Source organism: Molossus molossus, unplaced genomic scaffold, assembly GCF_014108415.1.
Source record: "Molossus molossus isolate mMolMol1 unplaced genomic scaffold, mMolMol1.p scaffold_m16_p_17, whole genome shotgun sequence".
In the NCBI taxonomy this organism is placed as follows: Eukaryota; Metazoa; Chordata; class Mammalia; order Chiroptera; family Molossidae; genus Molossus; species Molossus molossus.
Window position 1 is genome coordinate 8,874,428 of NW_023425352.1, and position 20,207 is coordinate 8,894,634.

Consider the following 20,207-nt stretch of genomic DNA (forward strand, 5'->3'; position numbering starts at 1 on the left):
ATTGGTGTTTGTATGCAGTTATTCATTACGAAATACTTTTTTTTTTTGCTGTTATTTAATTTGCATTCTTTTGATGTATTAACAATTCCAAATAAGGGCAAGAGACATGGTTTCAATACACCAGCTGGCCAGTGGGCACAGGCTAGAACCCGAGCCCACGAGAGGCTGTGGCAAGTGGTCGGGCTTGTGCTTGGAAGGCTGCCCTTTCTTTTCATGAGAAGGGTAATCAAGTGGAGGACTCTTTTTTTCAACCCTTAGGAAAATTATTCTGACTCTCTTCTCACTTGAATGAAAACCAAACAAAAGTATAACTGGGATTTAGGGGCACGGGCATGCCATCAAGACCTCCCTTCTTGTTTCCAAAACCTTCCTGGTCTCCCAAGATCATCTCCACCGAGAGCTCCATGGGGTGTGTGTTGGGGTCTGGGGGACAGTCCAGGAGACTCCAGGTGGGAGCCGGCTCACCTGAGCGTTCTAGAACCTTAACGCCACGATGCCCTGGCTTCCTTTGGGCGCCCCACCCACCTGCCCTTTCCCAGCTGCTCTTCTCCCCACCACGGAAGAAAAGCAGGCTCTGCGCCCTCTCAAGACGAATTACTACGGCGTCCTGTCGCAGGTGTAGAAACCCAGGGTCTCCGGTAGAAGTGGGATCTACTAGTAATAATTAAGATGGCAACTAAACAGAAGACATTGTTTTAACACTTAAGAGTCTTATGATCAAAGAAAAAAATAATTTAAAATCTTATATGTATCCACATATTTCAATGAAAGATTTTTCGGCAAAACATGTATTACATCATGATAACATTTGCGAGGGAGGTGGGGAGGAGAGAATGATGGGAAATCCCTCCCTGTTAGAACTCTGTGCATATTCAGTAGACGGTGGTGGGAAACAATGTGCTATAGCGATTAGGTTCCACTGGACACTTTGAAAAATGCGAAGTCACTGTTCAAGTTCAAAATAGCAATATTAGCCACTACTTCAACAGATGAAGGGCTATTCAGACGTTTTCTTAAAATGTAGGAAGGCACAGAGGTTTTCTCTATTCTTTGCGCAGGGTGGCGAGATGACAGGAGGCCCCGGCTCACAGAATCGGGACCCGGGTCCTATCAGGTCGGGTGGCGTGGGAGGGACGGAGGCCTGCCTGTGATGGTCCAGGTCATGGCTACCAGGCTCCACTGAGCTTCCCCCAGCACTAGACTGGAGGGGACGGGGGGCCAGGATGCGTGGCAGCCCACCTCACTCTGTCAGGGTGGGAGTCTGTTCCCCTCAAGCAGGGACAAAGACCAGGCCTCGGTTCCCAGGGTGGGGATGACCTCGGATCCAGGGCAGGAATGGGTCCCCCGACTCAGATTCAGCCAGAGGAACAGGCGGAGCCCGCTCACCTGTAGACAGTGTTCTCGAGGTGCAGGTCTTCCAAGCCGCACAGGATCTCTGCTGCGTAGAACAAGGCTCGCTCCTCCTCGAAGCCAGGGTTCCCCATGTTGTAGATGTGGAACTTCAGGTCGCCCCCATTCATGATGGTCAGGACCAAGCACAGTGCGTCCTTGGTCTCGTAGGCATAGGCCAGGTTGACCTGGGAGTATAAGACAGCACCAAGGTGAGGTTCGCAACTGCCCCCCACTTCTGCCCTTCTTCCTCAGGGTCTTTGAAGCTGGGGGAAAGCTGGGCTAGGGGGTGCTGCAGCGGCTTCATGCCACCCCAAATCCAGACAGCCTCAGAGTGCCCGCCTGCAGCCTGTCCCAGCTGGTGAGGGACTCACACCTTCCAATCCAGGTAGGGAGGCGAAGGGGGAGGGGCAGGCTGCCCTTTCAGGGTCCTGCCAGGATGGTGTCCGTGTGTTTATGCCACAAAAGCAAGTGTGTGCATCAGTTAGTCACACTGTGTTCCTTGTTGGCTGGTCAAGAAAAGCAGGGCCCAGCCCAGCCGGTGTGGCCCAGTGGACTGGGTGTCAACCCGGGACAGAGAGGTCCAGGTTTGATTCCCAGTCAGAGCACATGCCTGGGTTGTGGGCTCGATCCCCAGTACGGGGTGTGCAGGGGGCAGCCAGTTGATGTTTGTCTCTCACATAGATGTTTCTCTCTCTCTCTCTCTCTCTCTCTCTCTCTCTCTCAAAAATCAATACAAACATATTTAAAAAAGACCAGCAAGGCCCAGATGCCCTTAGACCGCAGTGCAGGCACCCTGGAAGTGGGCTGGGGAGGTGGCCAGAGGGGCTTCTCACAGTAGAACACACTTGGCAAAGACCATCAGAGGGACCATCGACAGAGAGGATCTAGCTCCTTGCTGATGGAGACCAGCCACCGAGGTTCCGTGGATGAGACCATGGGTGCGGGAGAGGGGGCAGGGCTGCGTCTCGGGCAAAGAACGCTTCTCCACCGAAGGGGCTGGTCGGTGAAATCGGCTGCGATGGACCAGGCTGGGGCCAGGCTGGGGCCACGCTGGGCCATAGAACTTGGGCGCAAACATCAGGAGCAGCAGGGTTATTTCGGAGGGAAGGAGAGCCTGGTGAGAGCCCTGGGCACTGTGCTCTGGTCCTGGCCACGGCGCCCCGACCCCGCCTGCCCAGGTGACCTCGGACCCCAGGAGGCGTGCTGTGGGAACGCCCCGCCACGGCAGTCCAGGAAGGTCCGGGCCCCTGAAGATGTGACTAACCCACCATCACCGACCCCAGAAGAGCCAGAACTACCCCTGAGGGCAGCATGGAGGCGGTGACCAGGGGTCTCTACTGAAGGGCGCTGGCAGCACAGAGGAAGTCTCCGGCCTCAAAAAGGCGTATGGCCAACATGCTGGCTGGTGTTGGCCTCGGCCACTGCCTCCCACACAGCACCATCACCCTGGGTGGGGACGTGGGGCTGGCAGAGGGGACAGTCTGGCACGAGACCACGAGACCCCGAGATGCGCACTCTGTCCCTCTGAGTGTCACCTTTTTTTTTTATCCTCACCCGAGGACATTTTCCCCCCATTTTTGTTCAGATAGAGCGGGAGGGAGAGAGAGAGAAACATGGAAACGTGGGTGTAAAAGGGTCACATCGAGTGGCCGCCTCCTGCACGACCCCAACCGGGGCTGGGCACAAACTGCAGCTGAGGTACATGTCCTTAGTGGGAACCGAACCCAGGTCTCTTTGGACTGTGGGCCAACGCTCTAACCGCTGAGCCTAATGGGCCAGGGCCTGGGTGTCACCTTATAAACCACCCCCTCTGGGGAATGACGAAAGCACATGGCTGATAGCATCTCTCGCCCTCACACACAGCTGGTAGGAGTTTAATGGGGGTGACCTTCACGGAGAGCCATTTGGGAACAACTACCAAGTGGAAAATGCACACACCCTCTACACAGCAGTTCCTCCACCACGGAGTCCGGCCTCCGGCCGTCAGAGAAACACACTGGAGGGACGACCCAGACGGGGTGCGCCTCGTTCGCAGGGACTCCGACCCAGGCCGCCCTCTGCCGGGGGCACTGCCGGGGCAATGCTCCCCTCCTGTGTCAAGGGCAGGGGGCAGCTTTAGGCTTCTTAAGGGGAAGAGCCCTGGCTGGTTTGCTCAGCGGTTAGAGCGTCACCTGCGGTCTGGAGAGACCTGGGTTCGGTTCCCGCTAAGGGCACACACCTCGGTTGCAGTTTGTCCCCGGCCTTGGTTCGGTTGTGCGGGAGGCAGCCACTCAATGTGTCCCTTTCACAGCGATGTTTCTCTCTCTCTTTCTCCCTCCCACTCTACCTGAACAAAATTTCGAAAAATGTCCTCGGGTGAGGATAAAAAAATAAGAGAAGGGGAAGAAAACACCGCAGCATACATGTCTAGTAAGAGCCATCGGCTACAAGCAATGAATCCAGCGTGTTGGAAATGGGTTACTCCGAGAGGGAGGCTTCTGTTGCTATTTTGTATCATCTGTGCTGTTGGAATTTTTACCTTGTACACATCTCTTTTTTCATAGGGACACATGGCAGACATTCAGGGCTGATCATATAGCCACGTGCTCCTCCACCTCTCCCTGCAGCTGGCTTGTCCCTTGCAGTGACTAGTTCTGGCCTACAAGCTGCGGGTGTCACCACAGCCGAGCCTGTGACAGTCCCTGTGTCCACCCCTCAGCACACACAATGGGGTAGCTGTAAAGTGGAGGAGGCTGGCACGACCTGACTGGACCCTATGCGAGTGACAACAGTCTTGGCTGTCTTCAGCTACCGTGAGTCAGGGCACATTTGTCCCCGCAGCGGAGAGCAGCCTAGACTGAGAAACACAGCAGATGGGACCAAGATGCTGCCTCTCGGGCACTGACACCGAGGTGTCCTCCGAGAACCCGTCACAGGGCTCTGCGGAAACAAAGCTCCTCGGCTGGACGCAGGGGGGCTTCCTTGTCCACTGAGCAGTGTACAGGGTGGCCCTGCACAACAAAGCCTGGATCCCACACCCAGGGGAGCCAGACTAGCTCTGGTGACTGGATGAAGCCGGCACAATGGACCCAGCGGGGCCTTGGGATGGAGGTGATGCCTTTCTGCACTTCCTCTCCTGCTTCTGTTTCCCGGGGGACCACCCCCTTCCCAAGGGACAGAAGCCCTGGTCACCAGAGGGGAGCCGGTCACTAGGCCCTGGACACTCACCACAAACTGACTGTTGACCTTCTCCAGGATCTGCTTCTCGTTGAGGGCCATGGACTCGCCTTTCCTCTTCTTGATCCTCTTCTTCTCCAAGCGCTTGCAGGCGTACATTTTCCCCGTGGCTCGAACCTGGCAGGCACAGACCTGAGGGGCCGGAAGCCACGGCTGTGGGACGGGAGGCCTGCCTGGAGCCCTCCGCGCCTGGCCTTGGACCCACGGCTGCCCCGGAGCCACCTTGCCCTCCTCCTCTTCCCCTTAGATGGATCCCAGCTCTCGAAGGTGCGGAATGAGCCATTTACACCAGTGTTTAGATGACCAGCTGTGGCCTAAAGTCCCACCCCTCTCTCAGAGGCAACTTGACTTTCTGTCCTAAGCTTCCGACCAGATGCAACCATTGCTAACTGGGGACTTTCAAGTACCAGCTGCAGGTAGAAGATGCTTGTTGGGGAATCAGTGATGGGAGACCCGCCCCCGCCCCCCAACAACCCTGAGTGTATGATTCAGGGGAACGGGAAACAGAGCATTTGGGTTCTAGTCTTAGCTCTGCCCCTTACTGGTTGCACGTCCTTGGTTGGGTCACCTAACCATTCCAGACCTCAGCTTCCTCCTCTCTGAGATGAGAATCACAGGCTCAGGCCTACCTCACTCTTGGGACGATCAGACAGAGTACAACAGCACACAGACTGTCATCTGACCCCCATGTCCTCACTTCTCCCTCCAAACCACCAAGGCACTTGTTCCTCCTCTTCAGACTTGAATCCTGCCCGGGGCTGCCCCCAAGAGCACCTCTGTCCCACGCCCCAGCCACAGGGGGCGAGGGCTGCCCCGCACCCGCCTTCCCCACTTCAGATACATCTCACCCTCCTCTCAAAGGCCTCAGGGGCTCAAGACCGAGCAAACAGCAGATCCAGGAGGCACAGAAAAGATGACTAGAGTCGGGAGCTTTCAACCGAAAACGTGGATGTCCACTCACCTCCCCAAATCCCCCTTTTCCCAGTACTCGGTACTGCCTGAAAGTGTTTTTGGTTACCGGTTGCCTGGAAAAAAGCAAGAACCATGGTGTTAAGACTCAGAGCCCATAGGCAATAGACAATAGCAGCATTGAAGCAGGTGGTGCTCTGGGGACCCCCAGGAAGGATCACTGCAGAGGCCCCTCGAGGGCTCACTCTGGGGCTGAGTGTTCAAATCCCAGGCCACCTGCCCTTGGCCCCCCGCAGCCGGGAGAAAAGCAGAAGGCTTGAAATACACGAGCCAAAGCAGCTTCTTGGGACTTTCCCTGTTGCTCCCCACTTTCTCTAAATACAAATCAGGTTGCTAAACTCAGAAGGAAGCTGTGAGCCCTGTGCAGGGGGGGGGGGGGGGAGGGGCCAGGAGCCGCGGAGGGTCCTGTCCCAGGGAGGACAGGACGGAGACCCCGGCCCTGCCCAGCAGGACTGCCACACCACCAGCCTTTCCACCTCCCCGATTATGTTTCCCCCGGAGCTCCGACACTAGAAGATGCTGTCTGCCAAAAGTGGAATTTATGAATTCGTATCGCTTGGTGTCTCCCAACTCCCCATTTTAATCAGCCAAAGCGATATATCATGTCCACTCAGACAGAACCTCTGACCAAGGGCAGATGGGAGGCCTTGGAGTAAAGACACAGATGGCCTCTGGTTGCTTTGAAGAACCCATGTGCTTTTTCATTGCTGGCCTGTCTGGCTAGGAATAATCAGCTTCTTTTTGGGGGGCCCCTTTTCAGCTTTATTGAGGTATAACTGACAGTGTACAACTAGATGTTTTGATATATGTATATATTGTGAAATGATAACCACAATCAAGCTAAACGTTCTATGACCTTAGTTATCTCTTACTTCTTTCTTCCCTCCCCCTCTCTTTCTGGTGAGAACACTTAAAATCTACCCTCTTAGGAAATTTCAAGCACACAATACAGTATGTGTTAACTATGGTCACCACGCTGTACATTAGGCCCCCAGCACTTATTCGTGCTGCATACCTGAAACTTTGCATCCCCACCCCTAGCAGCCAACATTCTGCTCTCTGCTCGTATGCATCTGACTGTTCTAGATTCCACGTGTCAGTGAAGTCATGCGGTACTTGTCTTTCTGTGTCTGGTTTATTTCACTGAGCAAGTGTCATCCAAGTTCATCCATGTTGTCATAAAATGGCAGGATTTCCTTCTTTTGTAAGGCTGAGTAATATTCCACTGTGTGTGTGCGCGCGCACATCACATTTTACTCTCATGTTCATTGCAGTGTTATTCATGATAGCCACGGTATGGAAACAAACAGCTTCACAACGCTAACACCGGAACACTTTACAACGTTAACACCGGAACGCCTTACAACGCTAACACCGGAACGCTTTACAATGCTAACACCTGAACGCCTTACAATGCTAACACCGGAACACTTTACAATGCTAACACCGGAACGCCTTACAATGCTAACACCGAACGCCTTACAATGCTAACACTAGAACACTTTACAATGCTAACACCGGAACACTTTACAATGCTAACACCGGAACGCCTTACAATGCTAACACTAGAACACTTTACACTGCTAACACCGGAAAGCACCTTACAATGCTAACACCGGAACGCCTTACAACGCTAACACTGGAACGCCTTACAATGCTAACACCGGAACGCCTTACAATGCTAACACCGGAACGCCTTACAATGCTAACACCGGAACGCCTTACAATGCTAACACTAGAACACTTTACAATGCTAACACTAGAACACTTTACAATGCTAACACCGGAACGCCTTACAATGCTAACACTAGAACACTTTACACTGCTAACACCGGAAAGCACCTTACAATGCTAACACCGGAACGCCTTACAACGCTAACACTGGAACGCCTTACAATGCTAACACCGGAACGCCTTACAATGCTAACACCGGAACGCCTTACAATGCTAACACCGGAACGCCTTACAATGCTAACACTAGAACACTTTACAATGCTAACACCGGAACGCCTTACAATGCTAACACCGGAACGCCTTACACTGCTAACACCGGAACGCCTTACAATGCTAACACTAGAACACTTTACAATGCTAACACCGGAACGCCTTACAATGCTAACACCGGAACGCCTTACACTGCTAACACCGGAACGCCTTACAATGCTAACACCAGAACGCCTTACAATGCTAACACCGGAACGCCTTACAATGCTAACACTAGAACACTTTACAATGCTAACACCGGAACGCCTTACAATGCTAACACCGGAACGCCTTACACTGCTAACACCGGAACGCCTTACAATGCTAACACTAGAACACTTTACAATGCTAACACCGGAACGCCTTACAATGCTAACACCGGAACGCCTTACAATGCTAACACCGGAACGCCTTACAATGCTAACACCGGAACGCCTTACAATGCTAACACTAGAACACTTTACAATGCTAACACTAGAACACTTTACAATGCTAACACCGGAACGCCTTACAATGCTAACACTAGAACACTTTACACTGCTAACACCGGAAAGCACCTTACAATGCTAACACCGGAACGCCTTACAACGCTAACACTGGAACGCCTTACAATGCTAACACCGGAACGCCTTACAATGCTAACACCGGAACGCCTTACACTGCTAACACCGGAACGCCTTACAATGCTAACACTAGAACACTTTACAATGCTAACACCGGAACGCCTTACAATGCTAACACCGGAACGCCTTACACTGCTAACACCGGAACGCCTTACAATGCTAACACTAGAACACTTTACAATGCTAACACCGGAACGCCTTACAATGCTAACACCGGAACGCCTTACAATGCTAACACTAGAACACTTTACACTGCTAACACCGGAAAGCACCTTACAATGCTAACACCGGAACGCCTTACAATGCTAACACCGGAACGCCTTACAATGCTAACACCGGAACGCCTTACAATGCTAACACCGGAACGCCTTACAATGCTAACACCGGAACGCCTTACAATGCTAACACCAGAACACTTTACAATGCTAACACCGGAACGCCTTACAATGCTAACACTAGAACACTTTACACTGCTAACACCGGAAAGCACCTTACAATGCTAACACCGGAACGCCTTACAATGCTAACACTGGAACGCCTTACAATGCTAACACTAGAACACTTTACAATGCTAACACCGGAACGCTTTACAATGCTAACACCAGAACGCCTTACACTGCTAACACCGGAAAGCACCTTACAATGCTAACACCGGAACGCCTTACAATGCTAACACTGGAACGCCTTACAATGCTAACACCAGAACGCCTTACAATGCTAACACTAGAACACTTTACAATGCTAACACCGGAACGCTTTACAATGCTAACACCAGAACGCCTTACAATGCTAACACTGGAACGCCTTACAATGCTAACACCAGAACGCCTTACAATGCTAACACCGGAACGCCTTACAATGCTAACACTGGAACGCCTTACAATGCTAACACCGGAACGCCTTACAATGCTAACACTGGAACGCCTTACAATGCTAACACCGGAACGCCTTACAATGCTAACACCGGAACGCCTTACAATGCTAACACCAGAACGCCTTACAATGCTAACACTAGAACACTTTACAATGCTAACACCGGAACGCTTTACAATGCTAACACCAGAACGCCTTACAATGCTAACACCGGAACGCCTTACAATGCTAACACCGGAACGCTTTACAATGTTAAAACCGGAACGCCTTACAATGCTAACACCGGAACGCTTTACAATGCTAACACTTGGAACACTGGAACTATTTTTGAGCATCTCCCAATCCCACCTGAAGAGTCCTGACGAGGGTGGAGGTTGGAGCAAGACTGAATTGGGCCAAAGAAGTGGGTCCGCTCAGGAAAGACAGGGAGCCTCTGGTCACCCAGCAGCCCTTGAACACATCTTCCATGGAAACGCTTCAGGCTGCTGGGTCATGAAGAGGATTTGGTTTACCAGAAATCCCATCACTGTTGTCACAGGGTGGCCCTGAAACCCCAGGGCAGCCCCCGGCACGCTGCCTGGAATCCACGTGCTGTGACTCACTCTCTTCCCGGGTGTTTCTTTAGGGAGCGAGGCCCAGTCCCGTCGGCAGCGCCGGCTGCCCCTCTGCAGGGCTCTCCGTCGCTCTGCATCTTTCTTCTGCACACGAGCGGCCAGGGCCCTGGAGAAACCTGCCAGGCGCCTGCGTCCGCCTTCGCCCTGGGAGCGTTTCCTACAGCCGCCCTCGAAACCACATGAAGGCCCCGGGCCTGACAGTTTACGACACGTGGAGAACAAACAGTCGGTCGGCATTACCGCAGAACTCCTCTGCTGGGGGAATGGGTGTAATACAATTTCCGAGGAATTTCTTGGTTAACCTTGAAAGGGGGAAAAATCCCTTTACTATTTCAACAGTATAGCACTAAGGGCCCGTGATCTTGGTAGCGAGAGGGGAAAGCAGGGTGCTGTCAGTCATTCAGGGCGTTTCTAGGCCAGTGTCTGCCCTACTGTCTTCAGCTTAATGCGAAAGGACTTAACTTCTCAGATTTAAAAAGTTCATTTACCCTCTTCATGCCTGGATGCAGACAAGCCAAGTGAACGTCAGGGTTCTGACGTCAGCTGACTTGGAATGGGAGTGCTGGGTAGAAGGGCTTGAGCAAGGAACCTGGAGTTCAGGTTCCAGCCTTGCCGGGCTCTTGCTGTGTGACCCAGGGCCAATCCATCAACCTCTCTGGGCCTTGCAGCTTCAATAAAATGCAGATATTGAAAAGGCATTTGCATCCAAAGGCTTTCTGAAGGCTGCTGTGTGTCAGCTGTCATTATTAGAAGTCCAGAAATAAAGGACATGGCCCCCTCAGGGGGCCTCTATGGTAACAGTTTCTGCTACTCAAAGCACCTTGTACATGGACTCATGGATCCTCACACCAGCCTTGAGAGGAGAGACTATTACTGTCTCCATTCTGCAGGCGAGAACTCAGGCTGTAGAGGTAAAATACGTTGTCCAAGGTCATGGCTGGTAAGTGGTGGGGTTGGAATTGAAGTCCAGACAGGACCCCACCTTCAGCGTCCTGACCCCACACTGCAACCCCAGGGAAAGTGGGTGCAGGTCGGGGTCATGTGTTGCACAGCCCAGGGCTCCGGGGTGCAGGGTGGGGCTCGATGAATACATCCCACCCCTGCCCCATGATCATCAGAACCAGGGCTGAACCTCCACTAGGGCCGGCTGATCTTCTAATACCAGATGTACGAGGATGATGGCCACGCTGACGCTGATGATCTTGTGGTGACAACCGCCACTGTATCCAGCAGTTTATCTCCTGGGGCCAAACGGCTGACCTTTGCTGAGCACCTGCCTTGTCCCAGGCGTGTGCTGCTCATCTCTTCTCACCCTCGCCCAAGCCTACAGGCAGGTGCTATCATCATCCCCATTTAAAGATGAGGAAACCGAGGTGTGGGAGGGGAGCGACACTTCCTGAGGCCCCTCTGGGCTCCAACCCAGGCTGCGGGCTCCATGCCCTCAGCAGGACGTGCGGGCCGGCCCTTTGCTCCTCGGAATCTCCGGCAGCCATGACGTGCAGGTGCACAGTGACCAGTGGCAGTCACTGGGCTAACAGAAGGCTGTCATCCCCATGGGTCGGGGTGGAGAGAAATGCCCTCCAGTGGCTGACGGGCAGGGTGTTCTCCTCTGGGCTTCCTGAAGTGGGCAGGGAAGGGCCGTGAATGGAGCCTCTAGTGGGTTTCTGTCCTGTAGCTTCCCGAGCATCTGCAGAGCACTTGGCCAGCAGAGGTGCTGCTACGGTCAGGATCAGGATGGCCCCTCGCTCGACAACCATGGTGTGCCCAGACGGCCGCTAGGGCCAGGCCTCCGGGGCAGAGGGGACTCCGGGCCGCGGAAGGGGACACTCCCCTCATGTCCACCAGCTCAGCCCAGGACATCCTGAAACATGGTATTGGGCAGAGCACCATGCGAGGGCTCCCGGCCAGTCTCCTGGGCTGCACGGCGGGCCAGCCACGTCCCCACCAGGACCCTCCTCCCTCAGCAGTCACTCTACCTGGCCCTGGCCAAGTCACCGAGGTGCACGTGAGAGCACTTGGCAGAGAATAAGGCAGCGAAAAGAACGTGGAAACGCGCTCAGTCTCATCCATTGTTAGAGATGAGAAGATAAGCAAGAAGCAAGCTCGCGGCTCGACGGGAAAACATGAGGAGAGAGTTGATGACGCAAGCCCGGTGCAGGCAGGACGGGGAGGTGGGGGCAGCCGTGTGGGAGGGCAATTGGCAGTCCCTCAGTTTCACACGGGTGCTCTTTGACCCCGAAATCCCTCTGCTAGGAATTTCTACAGTTGTACTTGCAAAAGTACGTAAAGATACATGTACCAAGGTCTTCATTGCTTAGGGAAGGTTACCCAGCAGGATGAGATAGGGGTGGGTAAACAAGGACGGGCAGGTCATCTGAGAACACGGCAGCATTTGCTGGTGGAGGGACAATTCCCAAGGACAAAAAGAAAGAACAAGACGCCACGCTGCTGTGAGCATGTGCGCCTGAGTGAGCAGTGTGAGCACAGAGCACTTCTGGAGGGTACACAAGAACTGCACTCACAGGAGAAAGTGATTTTACCTGAACCGTCGGTCCATGAAGGGAACTGATTTTTATGTAACTTCTCAGGTGGAAACCTGTCCCTCCACCCCCAACACACACCCGGGGTGGGGAGCGCCGGGGGGGCTCACCTTTCCAACCACTTCCACTGGAGAAAGCGATCGAAATACATGCTGTCCAGATACTCGTGGAAGGGCTCTCCACGCAGGTACTCATGGACAGACCTGGCTCGGAGGGAACACAGAGAAACACTTTAGAATCCTGCCCTCGAAGCTGTACGCGTGCAGTACGTCAGCGCCTGGCCTCGTCCGTTTCCAGACTTCGGAAGCGCAAACACATGGGGCCAGAGGCCCGTCTTTCTAGAGGGTTGTTGAAGACTGCCTGGCTGATCCCGCAAACAGGTACTGAGCACCTGCCATGGGCACACTCTAGGCCTGGGAATCGCAGTGGGCATTCGGGTGGCATTGCAATTGGGTAAATAACAAACATTAAATGAATGACCCCAGGGACATGTTAGGAAGTAGAGTGAAGTGAGGTCCCTGAGGGGCCGGGAGGGGTAGAGACTCTGAGACAGTGGGTGGGGGGCCGAGTGGGGATGTGGCCCTGGAGGGCCCAGGCCCTGGATCTGGAGCAAGACCAGCAAAGCCACGGAGATTTCCATCCTGCAGCAGAATGCACTGGCCACTTGCTGGGGCCCGCCCAGGCCGGACCTGGTTCTGAAGTTGGCTGCAGGCTTCTTCCTTTGGAAAATTGGCAATGCTGCCCAGCCAGTGTGGCTCAGTGGTTGAGCGTCGACCCACGCACCAAGAGGTCGCCAGTTCGATTCCCGGGCAGGGCACAGGTTGTGGGCCAAATTCCCAGTGGGAGGCATGCAGGAGGCAACAAATGGATGTTCTTTCTCAATGATGTTTCTATTTATGTCTCCCTCTCCCTTCCTTTCTCTCTAAAATCAATCAAGGAGGGGAAAAAAAAGAAAAAGAAAAGTGGCAACGCTGATCGATCTGGCCCAGGCACTTGGGACCTGGGGAACAGAGTGGACATGCAGAGTGGGGGCATGTTGGAGGCTGTGCTCTGCCAAACCTGAAACCCAGGGCTGGCATGGGGGTTCGGGATGGCCACTCCCTCAGGGGGACAGCCCAGGGACATCACCTACTTTTAAACCTGACCCTCAGCCCGCTCCAAAAAGGCAGCAACCAGATTCATTTTTGCTTGTGGGGGTCTCTGCTCAGCACCTAACACAGGGCTGGGCCGCAAGCTGGCCCACCCTAAGTGTCCGCGCCCATCATCACGCCCCCGTGCGTGGGGGTGCTGGCGCTCTCGTCCCCCCGCCTGCCAGCAAGCTGTGGAAGCCGGGACTGGGTTTCCGCTCACCATGGTATCCCCAGCACCAAGCATGGTCCCGGCCCACAGCAGCGCCCAGGCAATGTCTGTGATACAGAGGCTGAGCAAGGACACACAAGCCCCAGACCACCCAGCTGCGTGGGGACCTGGCTCCGGATGCTTCTTGGCATGTAGGTATGTTTGTGAGCACACTTGTGTCAGCTTGTGGGGAGTGGCACGTGTGGGCACATGAACATGAGTGTGCTACGCCTTCGTGGTGTGCGTGTGTGGGGACGGGTGGGGCTTAACTGGTACACAGCTGCACCACAGCCACTGACTTGTCTCCTTTCCATTAGGGTCACTGCAGGGCCTGCAGAGGTGATGGGGTGTGGCAGAGATGGAGGCCTGCAGCCCCCTCCACAGGGCTGCAGGGTTGGTGGCAGCAGTGGGGTGGGGGGCCTTGGGAAGGATTTCCAAACCACCTAGCCTGGGTCAAACTTCTGCACATTCCTCGGTCTCAACAGCCTGGAGAACCACTGCTTTCAACACTCTTTGAAGCAGATGTTTTCTTTGGACTCAGCCCCCTGGTATCTTTTTCCCTTCTTAAGGAGTATACAAACATCTGGGTGGGTTGGCTGGGGCCCTTGGCCACTGAAGACCTGCCCCCAGACCTAGCACCCAGGTGGGAGCTGGTGGCAGCCCCGTCCCCCATCCGGGCGGCTGTGTGGCAGCCAGAGGAGCCATGCCTGCCGGCCCCGCTGGGAGGGAGGCTGCCTGCCGGCCCGGGCACCGGAGCACTCACTGTGCGCACGAAGAAAAGAGCTCTTTGCAGGGCCTGTGGAGCAGCTGCTTCTCCGTCTGGGAGATCAGGTCCTGGCCAACTTTGGCGATGAAAACTGGGGACTGGAGAAAAGAAGAGAAGAGGAAGTGGTCAGCAAAGGGGAGGCGCAGGGCGACTGGGGCCCCCCCAGGTGCTGGGCAGGGGTGTGTCTTCCCCTCCCCCCCCAACTGGCCCTGGGCTGCTGCAGTGTCCGGTGGTGCAGGGAGGCGGCTGGGCTGGAAGGTGGTAAACGAGCGTAGATTTTTGCTCTGCCACTTCCCGTTGGTTTGACCTCACGGAGGTCACATGCCTCCTTAGGGCATCACTGCCCTGTCTGCAGAACATCGGCAATGGTGCCCCGTGTCCTGGCCCGTGTCAGACTGGATGGGGTGTGAGTGCTCATGGTGTAGGGAACATGCTTGCTGACATCGCCCAGCCACTCCTCAGAGGACAGACGGGAGATGAACCCCTGCCCAGCCTCAAGGTCATGTGCAAACGTGCCTGGAAGGGGTCAAAGGGCAAGTGAACAGGACGACACAGGAGCTAGGGGAGGGGAGCTCAGCAGCTATGTGACATACAGTGCAGCTTTGGCCCTGACACACCAGTGTTCGAATCCCACCTCTGCTCCTTGTAGCCGTGGGACCCTGCCTTCCCTGCTCGGCCTTAGTTATCACGCGGTAGGAAAGAGCACAGTAAATGTCACCGCTGTCTTTCGCTCTCCTTCTCGGTCAGTTGCCTGGCTGAGCCTTCAAGCTTGAAGGACAGCTCCAAGTTTCTGTGTCCTACCCAGGAGCAGCAGCCCCTCCCCCACCCATCCCTCTGCACACCCAACACCCTCCACCAGCTGTTCACTCACCAGCAGGCCCAGGTGGGTTTCTAATAAATTACAGGAATGAGGGGGACACTTGCGAGGAGCGGCTCAGAAAGACAGGGTGGAGACGCATCTTTCCCAGCTATTGAATTCTGAAAGACTTGCTTTCTCTTCCCAGCTACTGAAATGTGGCTATGGGGCTGCTTACTCTGCTTCGCCCATTGGATGCTCTCTGTGGGGGTTGGTGCTGAGGGTGGAGGGGGAGCAGCCTGGGATGGCCCTGGAGAATGAAACCTGGGCTCCATTTCCTCTAATCCGCTGTTCCGAAGGCCCCCGTTCCCTCCTCCTTTCTTCCTCTCCCAGGCCCTGCCCTTTCTGCAGGTGCTCCCCTGTCCTGGGACTTCCCAGCCCCTGGGTAGAGGAGGCCTCGGGGTGGGGGAGCTGCTGTGATGGTAAATGCCACCCATACAAGCAGTGAGGACAAAACCGGTTACACCGCACATCTCCGAGCATCTCCTGGAGGGCTGCTGCCACCAATCCTGGGTGGTGGTGGCTGCCTCCCACCTGTCCCCGTGCTGACAAGATAATGAGGCTGCAGAAGAGCAGCTCACCAAGAGGCTGGGCCGAGCTCTGGTCCCACCTCTGCCCCTGGGCGCGTTGGGCTTCACCTCCTCCCCTGGAACACACAGGCGCCGCTCCAGGGCTGCCCTGTGGGGCCTTCGAGACTGGGAAATCGATGGCGGGGTTTTTTGTGGGGGTTTTTTGCTTCTAAACCTTGGAGAACTTTCTTGGGAATTCTGACAGCTAAGTTTATTGGGGATCAATAACTCCAGGCTACTCCAGAGCAATAGAAAATCAGAACAAACTCTGAGGCCATGGGCGAATGAATCCGTTTCAGGAAGAGATCTGAGCGGCTGGGGCAACCTTGCTTTGCAGGGCCTGAGGCTGGCCCGGAGTTTTGCTGCTGTGTGTCTGCCAATGAAAGAAGATTCAATGTATTGTGCCAGGATATGACTGGAACCTGGAGTGAGTCAGGAGAGGGCGAACAGGGATGCTGGGTGCCTTGTCACCACACTTCACCCAGGGAAGGCACACCCTCACTCACAGTAGGCACAGCCTGGCGCTGGGCCCAGTGGGTAAGGGGCCAGGAGATCGGTTCAAAGGTGAAGCAGTGTGGCTCTTGACGTCAGAGCACTTTTTCCCCAGTAAGATGTACGAGCTAAGGTAAGACACCAACAGAAAAGTCCTTCCCCTTTCCTTGGCTCCATGTGGTAATGTACAAAGTGGGTTGGTTAGAACCCCATGGCTCCAAACTCTTTTTCCTTTATTAATTTTAGAGAGAGAAAGGGAGAGGGAGAGAGAGAGAGAAACATCGACAAGAGAGAACATCGACTGGCCGCCTCCTGCACGCCCCCCACTGGGGATCTGGCCCACAACCTGGGCGTGTGCCCTGACTGGGAATCAAACGGGCGACCTCTTGGTGCCTGGGCTGACGCTCAACCACTGAGACACACCGGCTGGGCTCAAACTTTTTTTTTAACCAGTAATCTTCTTCTCGTCCAAATAAAATTTATTTAGAAACCCAATATTTAAAGCCAATAGAAATAATATGATGGATAATAATGGTTCACCTATACTGAGGCCAACCTTGGACAGGCACTGTGTGAAATGACACTGCTATGATGTTCATTTCACAGATGAGGAATCTGGGCTTCAGAAAGGTGAGGTCATTTGCCCAAGGTCACCCAGACAATAAGTGGAAGAGAGGGAATTTGAATCCACGTTGGGTGGGTCAAGGGGCCAGCTGGTTCCCCTCACCCACTCCCCACCTCCAGGAGGCCTCTGAGGTGAGGTCTCAGCCCTGGCGCTGACCAGGGCACCTGGGCCCTCTGGCAGAAGCAGGCCAGCCTGGATGGAGGTGACAGCTCCAGGCAATGAGCCACCAGGCTCCCATATGCAGACTTAATCGGGTGGGGTCCCCTGGGAAGGGCTTCAGGGAGGAAGGGGTCAGAGGCAAAGCGGAATTTAGCCTCAGATTTCCCAGCCCTCCTGGGCCCTGCCACCTGCAGGTGAGGACAGCCACCTGGGCTGCCTTCTCAGCCACACCACCCCCCTTCTTTACACTGGCAGGCAGGGGGGCTCTGGGGACACTGCCCACCAGTCAAAGCCCTGGGGAGTTAATGAGCAGGTAATAATGTGTTTAGTTTAACAACCACAGGCTTAAATTCAGTCTCTGGCTCGACATAAAGAGATTAAAGGATTCCAACCAGACCCCCTTTCAAGTGATTCCAGGGAATGACACCTTTGCCAGGAAGGAGGTAAGAAGCTGCTGGCCAGCCTCAGTTGGAAACTGACACCCAGACCGAGGGGGTGGGGTGAGAGGAGCAGCCTCTGGTGGGACAGTGGCTGTTTGCCTCTGATCAGAGGGTGCCTGGTGCTTCCCTCCAGGTGAGGCAGTAAATTTCGGAGGAAGACCATTAACAAGGCTCTCCCCGGCCCGTGCACAGTGTGGGCCACGTCACGTGGTCTCCCCGGCCCTTGGCAGTGTGTGCCACGTCACGTGCTCCCCCGACACGCCCGCAGCGTGTGCCACGTCACGTGCTCTCCCCGGCCGGCCCACAGTGTGTGCCACGTCACGTGCTCTCCTCGGCCCGCCCACAGCATGTACCACGTCACGTGCTCTCCCCGGCCGGTGCGCAGCGTGTGCCACGTCACATAAGAAAGGCTCTGGAGTCCCAGGACCACAACCTTCCCCGCGGCTCGGACAGACTTTCCCTGCAGTATCAGATCCCCTTCCAGCAGGTCAGTCCCTGCTGGTCCCAGCACCTGCGAGTTGGGCTGCGGAAGGGGGGTGCACCCTCCAGGCCCGATGGATAGCAATGTGGCTCTCAGGGCACTGAGGGCTCAGGAGTGCCCGGAGAGCTACGGGGGGCAGACTGTCCCTCCGGGATGAAGCTGAGGGTCAGGGTGGGCAGGAAGGATGGGCGCCATCCCCTCCATGTCAGACAGAAAGGGCCTCAAGGTAGTCACAGAGAGAAAGCAGCCAGAAAGTCCCTGATAAAATTCCTCCTGGGTCCTGGCACCCCCTCAGCCAGCAGTGCTTTGAAGTGACACTTATTTCTCTGGTTGCCAGGTGGTCTCCTCAAGTAGCTCCAGCCTGCGGGCCTTGACTTTAACAGGACAGTGTCAGTAGGCTCCGAGGTCCTGAGAACTGTGTGGAACTAGTCTTGGTGGCATGGCTTCTGGCTGGAGGGAGGATGGGGTCGGGGTTTCTCAGCCGGAGGCCCCACCGTGCCTGCCTCCTGGTGGTCCTGGGCAGCGGAGCTAGCCAGCTGGCCAACCTCCACGTGACCAGTCTGTCCAGCTCTGCCAGAAAGTCCACTCTGATGCCACTCGTGATGACGCCCAGCTGCCCTTAGGAGGGCTCTGTGGTCAATTCCTGGACAGCTTAAGACAGCAAGACATGCCTGGGGGACACAGCCAGGCATGTCTGTCCCCTCCCTCGGAGAAGAAAGGACTTGTCTTCCTAAGGAACTAGGCTGCAGGGACCCCTGAAATAACGCCTGGAGCAAGAGAATTGATACTTGTCACCTCTGGTACCTCTCCCTACTCCCCATTTCTTCCCCCCGAGACTGGGGGTGGAGGGGCAGAGGTAGCATCGAAGCTTGGGTGTGCTTTGTCTGCTAAGTCTTTGCTTCTGGGTAATAGCCCCCTGCACCCCTCTGCAGAATGGGAAGTTCACCTGGAACCCATCTCCTGCACCGGAGGAACTTGGGGCCACACGTGGATGAGGCCAGGCTGTCAGGGCTGCAAGCCCTCCCCGAATCCCTCAGAATATTGGCTCCTTCTCCCCTCCTCCCCTGCGGCCCAGACCCTCTGCTCTTTCCCACGCTTACGCCTCGGATTTGGGGCCCCAGGTAGCTTCTGCTTCCAGTCAACCAGAAGCACCGTTTAGGCAGCAAGAGATGGAGGCCGCCTGGGTGTTCTGGGCCCCACCGCGCACTGAGAAGAGCCCTTCGGGCCACTTTGCATGGACGTAGGGCAGCCCCTGAAGTGGATGAAGGGGACCTGGTGGGCTTTGTACCTTCACTCCCTAAGCCCCTCTCCCCCCTTTTGTCCCCACCCCGTTAAGTTCTCAGTGCCCTTCTATGCTGCCCGCACGGCCTGTGACCCTGCACCTTGGCACGTGGCCTAGGCCAGGCTGCTCTCTCCTTTGCTCCATCCAAATGGACACCTCCACAATATTCAGGCTCAGGACTGACGCCCAGTACCGAGATAATGCCCTGGGGCCTCGGGAGGCTGAGCAGGTGTGTGGTGGGGAGCAGGGTGGAAGAACAGAGGAGCCAAGGACTCGTGTTGGAGCTGCGCCCGCACAGCAGTGGACTTGGAGTGAGCATGTCGGGACTTGCAGGCTAACAGATGACCTCCAGGGAGGCCACGACCGCCAGCGCCCCTCGGTGTGTAATTCAAGGCCTCACTCCTCTCCAGTCATAACTGCAGCTTCACAGGAGCCCTCTGTGCTTAACCCAAAGCTGGACAATCGGGGGTTTCAGGGACTGAGCCTGCTGGGGGGGGGGGATGGTGGTGGGGAAGGCAGGCGCCCAGCCTGGGCATGAAGACACCCATGGGTGCTTTACTCAGCACTCAATCCAGGAAGCATGTGCTGGTCACTCACCACACCCAAGGCTCTGCCTCCCTCGGATGCTCCGAGACCCACCTTCCATGACTTCACAGAGGGAGCGACGGAAGCCCCGGGCAGGCTGAAAGCCCAAGCCTAGGGACCGGCAGGTCATGCAGCCTCCGCCTGTGCGGCAGTCAGCCCACAAGGTGGCACTGCAGAGCCCCTCGCTCCGGTGCTTCACTGCACAGACACCCACAGGCCGACCAGCCCCCAGACCTCTAAGACCAGGTGGCACATGGGAAATAATGACCTAGTGACTCATCTCAGACCTGAGGAGTGTGGCCTTTGCGACAGCAGTTGAGGGAAAGGATGAGCGGTCAGCTGGGAGGGACTGAGAGGGAAGACGAGAGCTGCACGTTGAGGGTCAGGTTGGATGTACCCGGGTG

At 55.4% G+C, this 20,207-nt stretch overlaps 1 protein-coding gene across 3 annotated transcripts in view; it reads right to left on the minus strand.

Moving 5' to 3' along the window:
• GRK5 (G protein-coupled receptor kinase 5) overlaps positions 1–20,207 on the minus strand; it is a 200,768-nt gene that overhangs the window by 11,993 nt on the left and 168,568 nt on the right. For all 3 annotated transcript variants that reach the window (XM_036264784.1, XM_036264783.1, XM_036264781.1), the window contains exons 5-9: positions 14,312–14,412; positions 12,321–12,413; positions 5,570–5,633; positions 4,600–4,740; positions 1,387–1,577 (exon numbers count right to left, since the gene is read on the minus strand). In XM_036264784.1, coding sequence (XP_036120677.1) covers positions 1,387–1,577; positions 4,600–4,740; positions 5,570–5,633; positions 12,321–12,413; positions 14,312–14,412 — 590 coding nt within the window. The remainder of the gene's footprint in view (positions 1–1,386; positions 1,578–4,599; positions 4,741–5,569; positions 5,634–12,320; positions 12,414–14,311; positions 14,413–20,207) is intronic.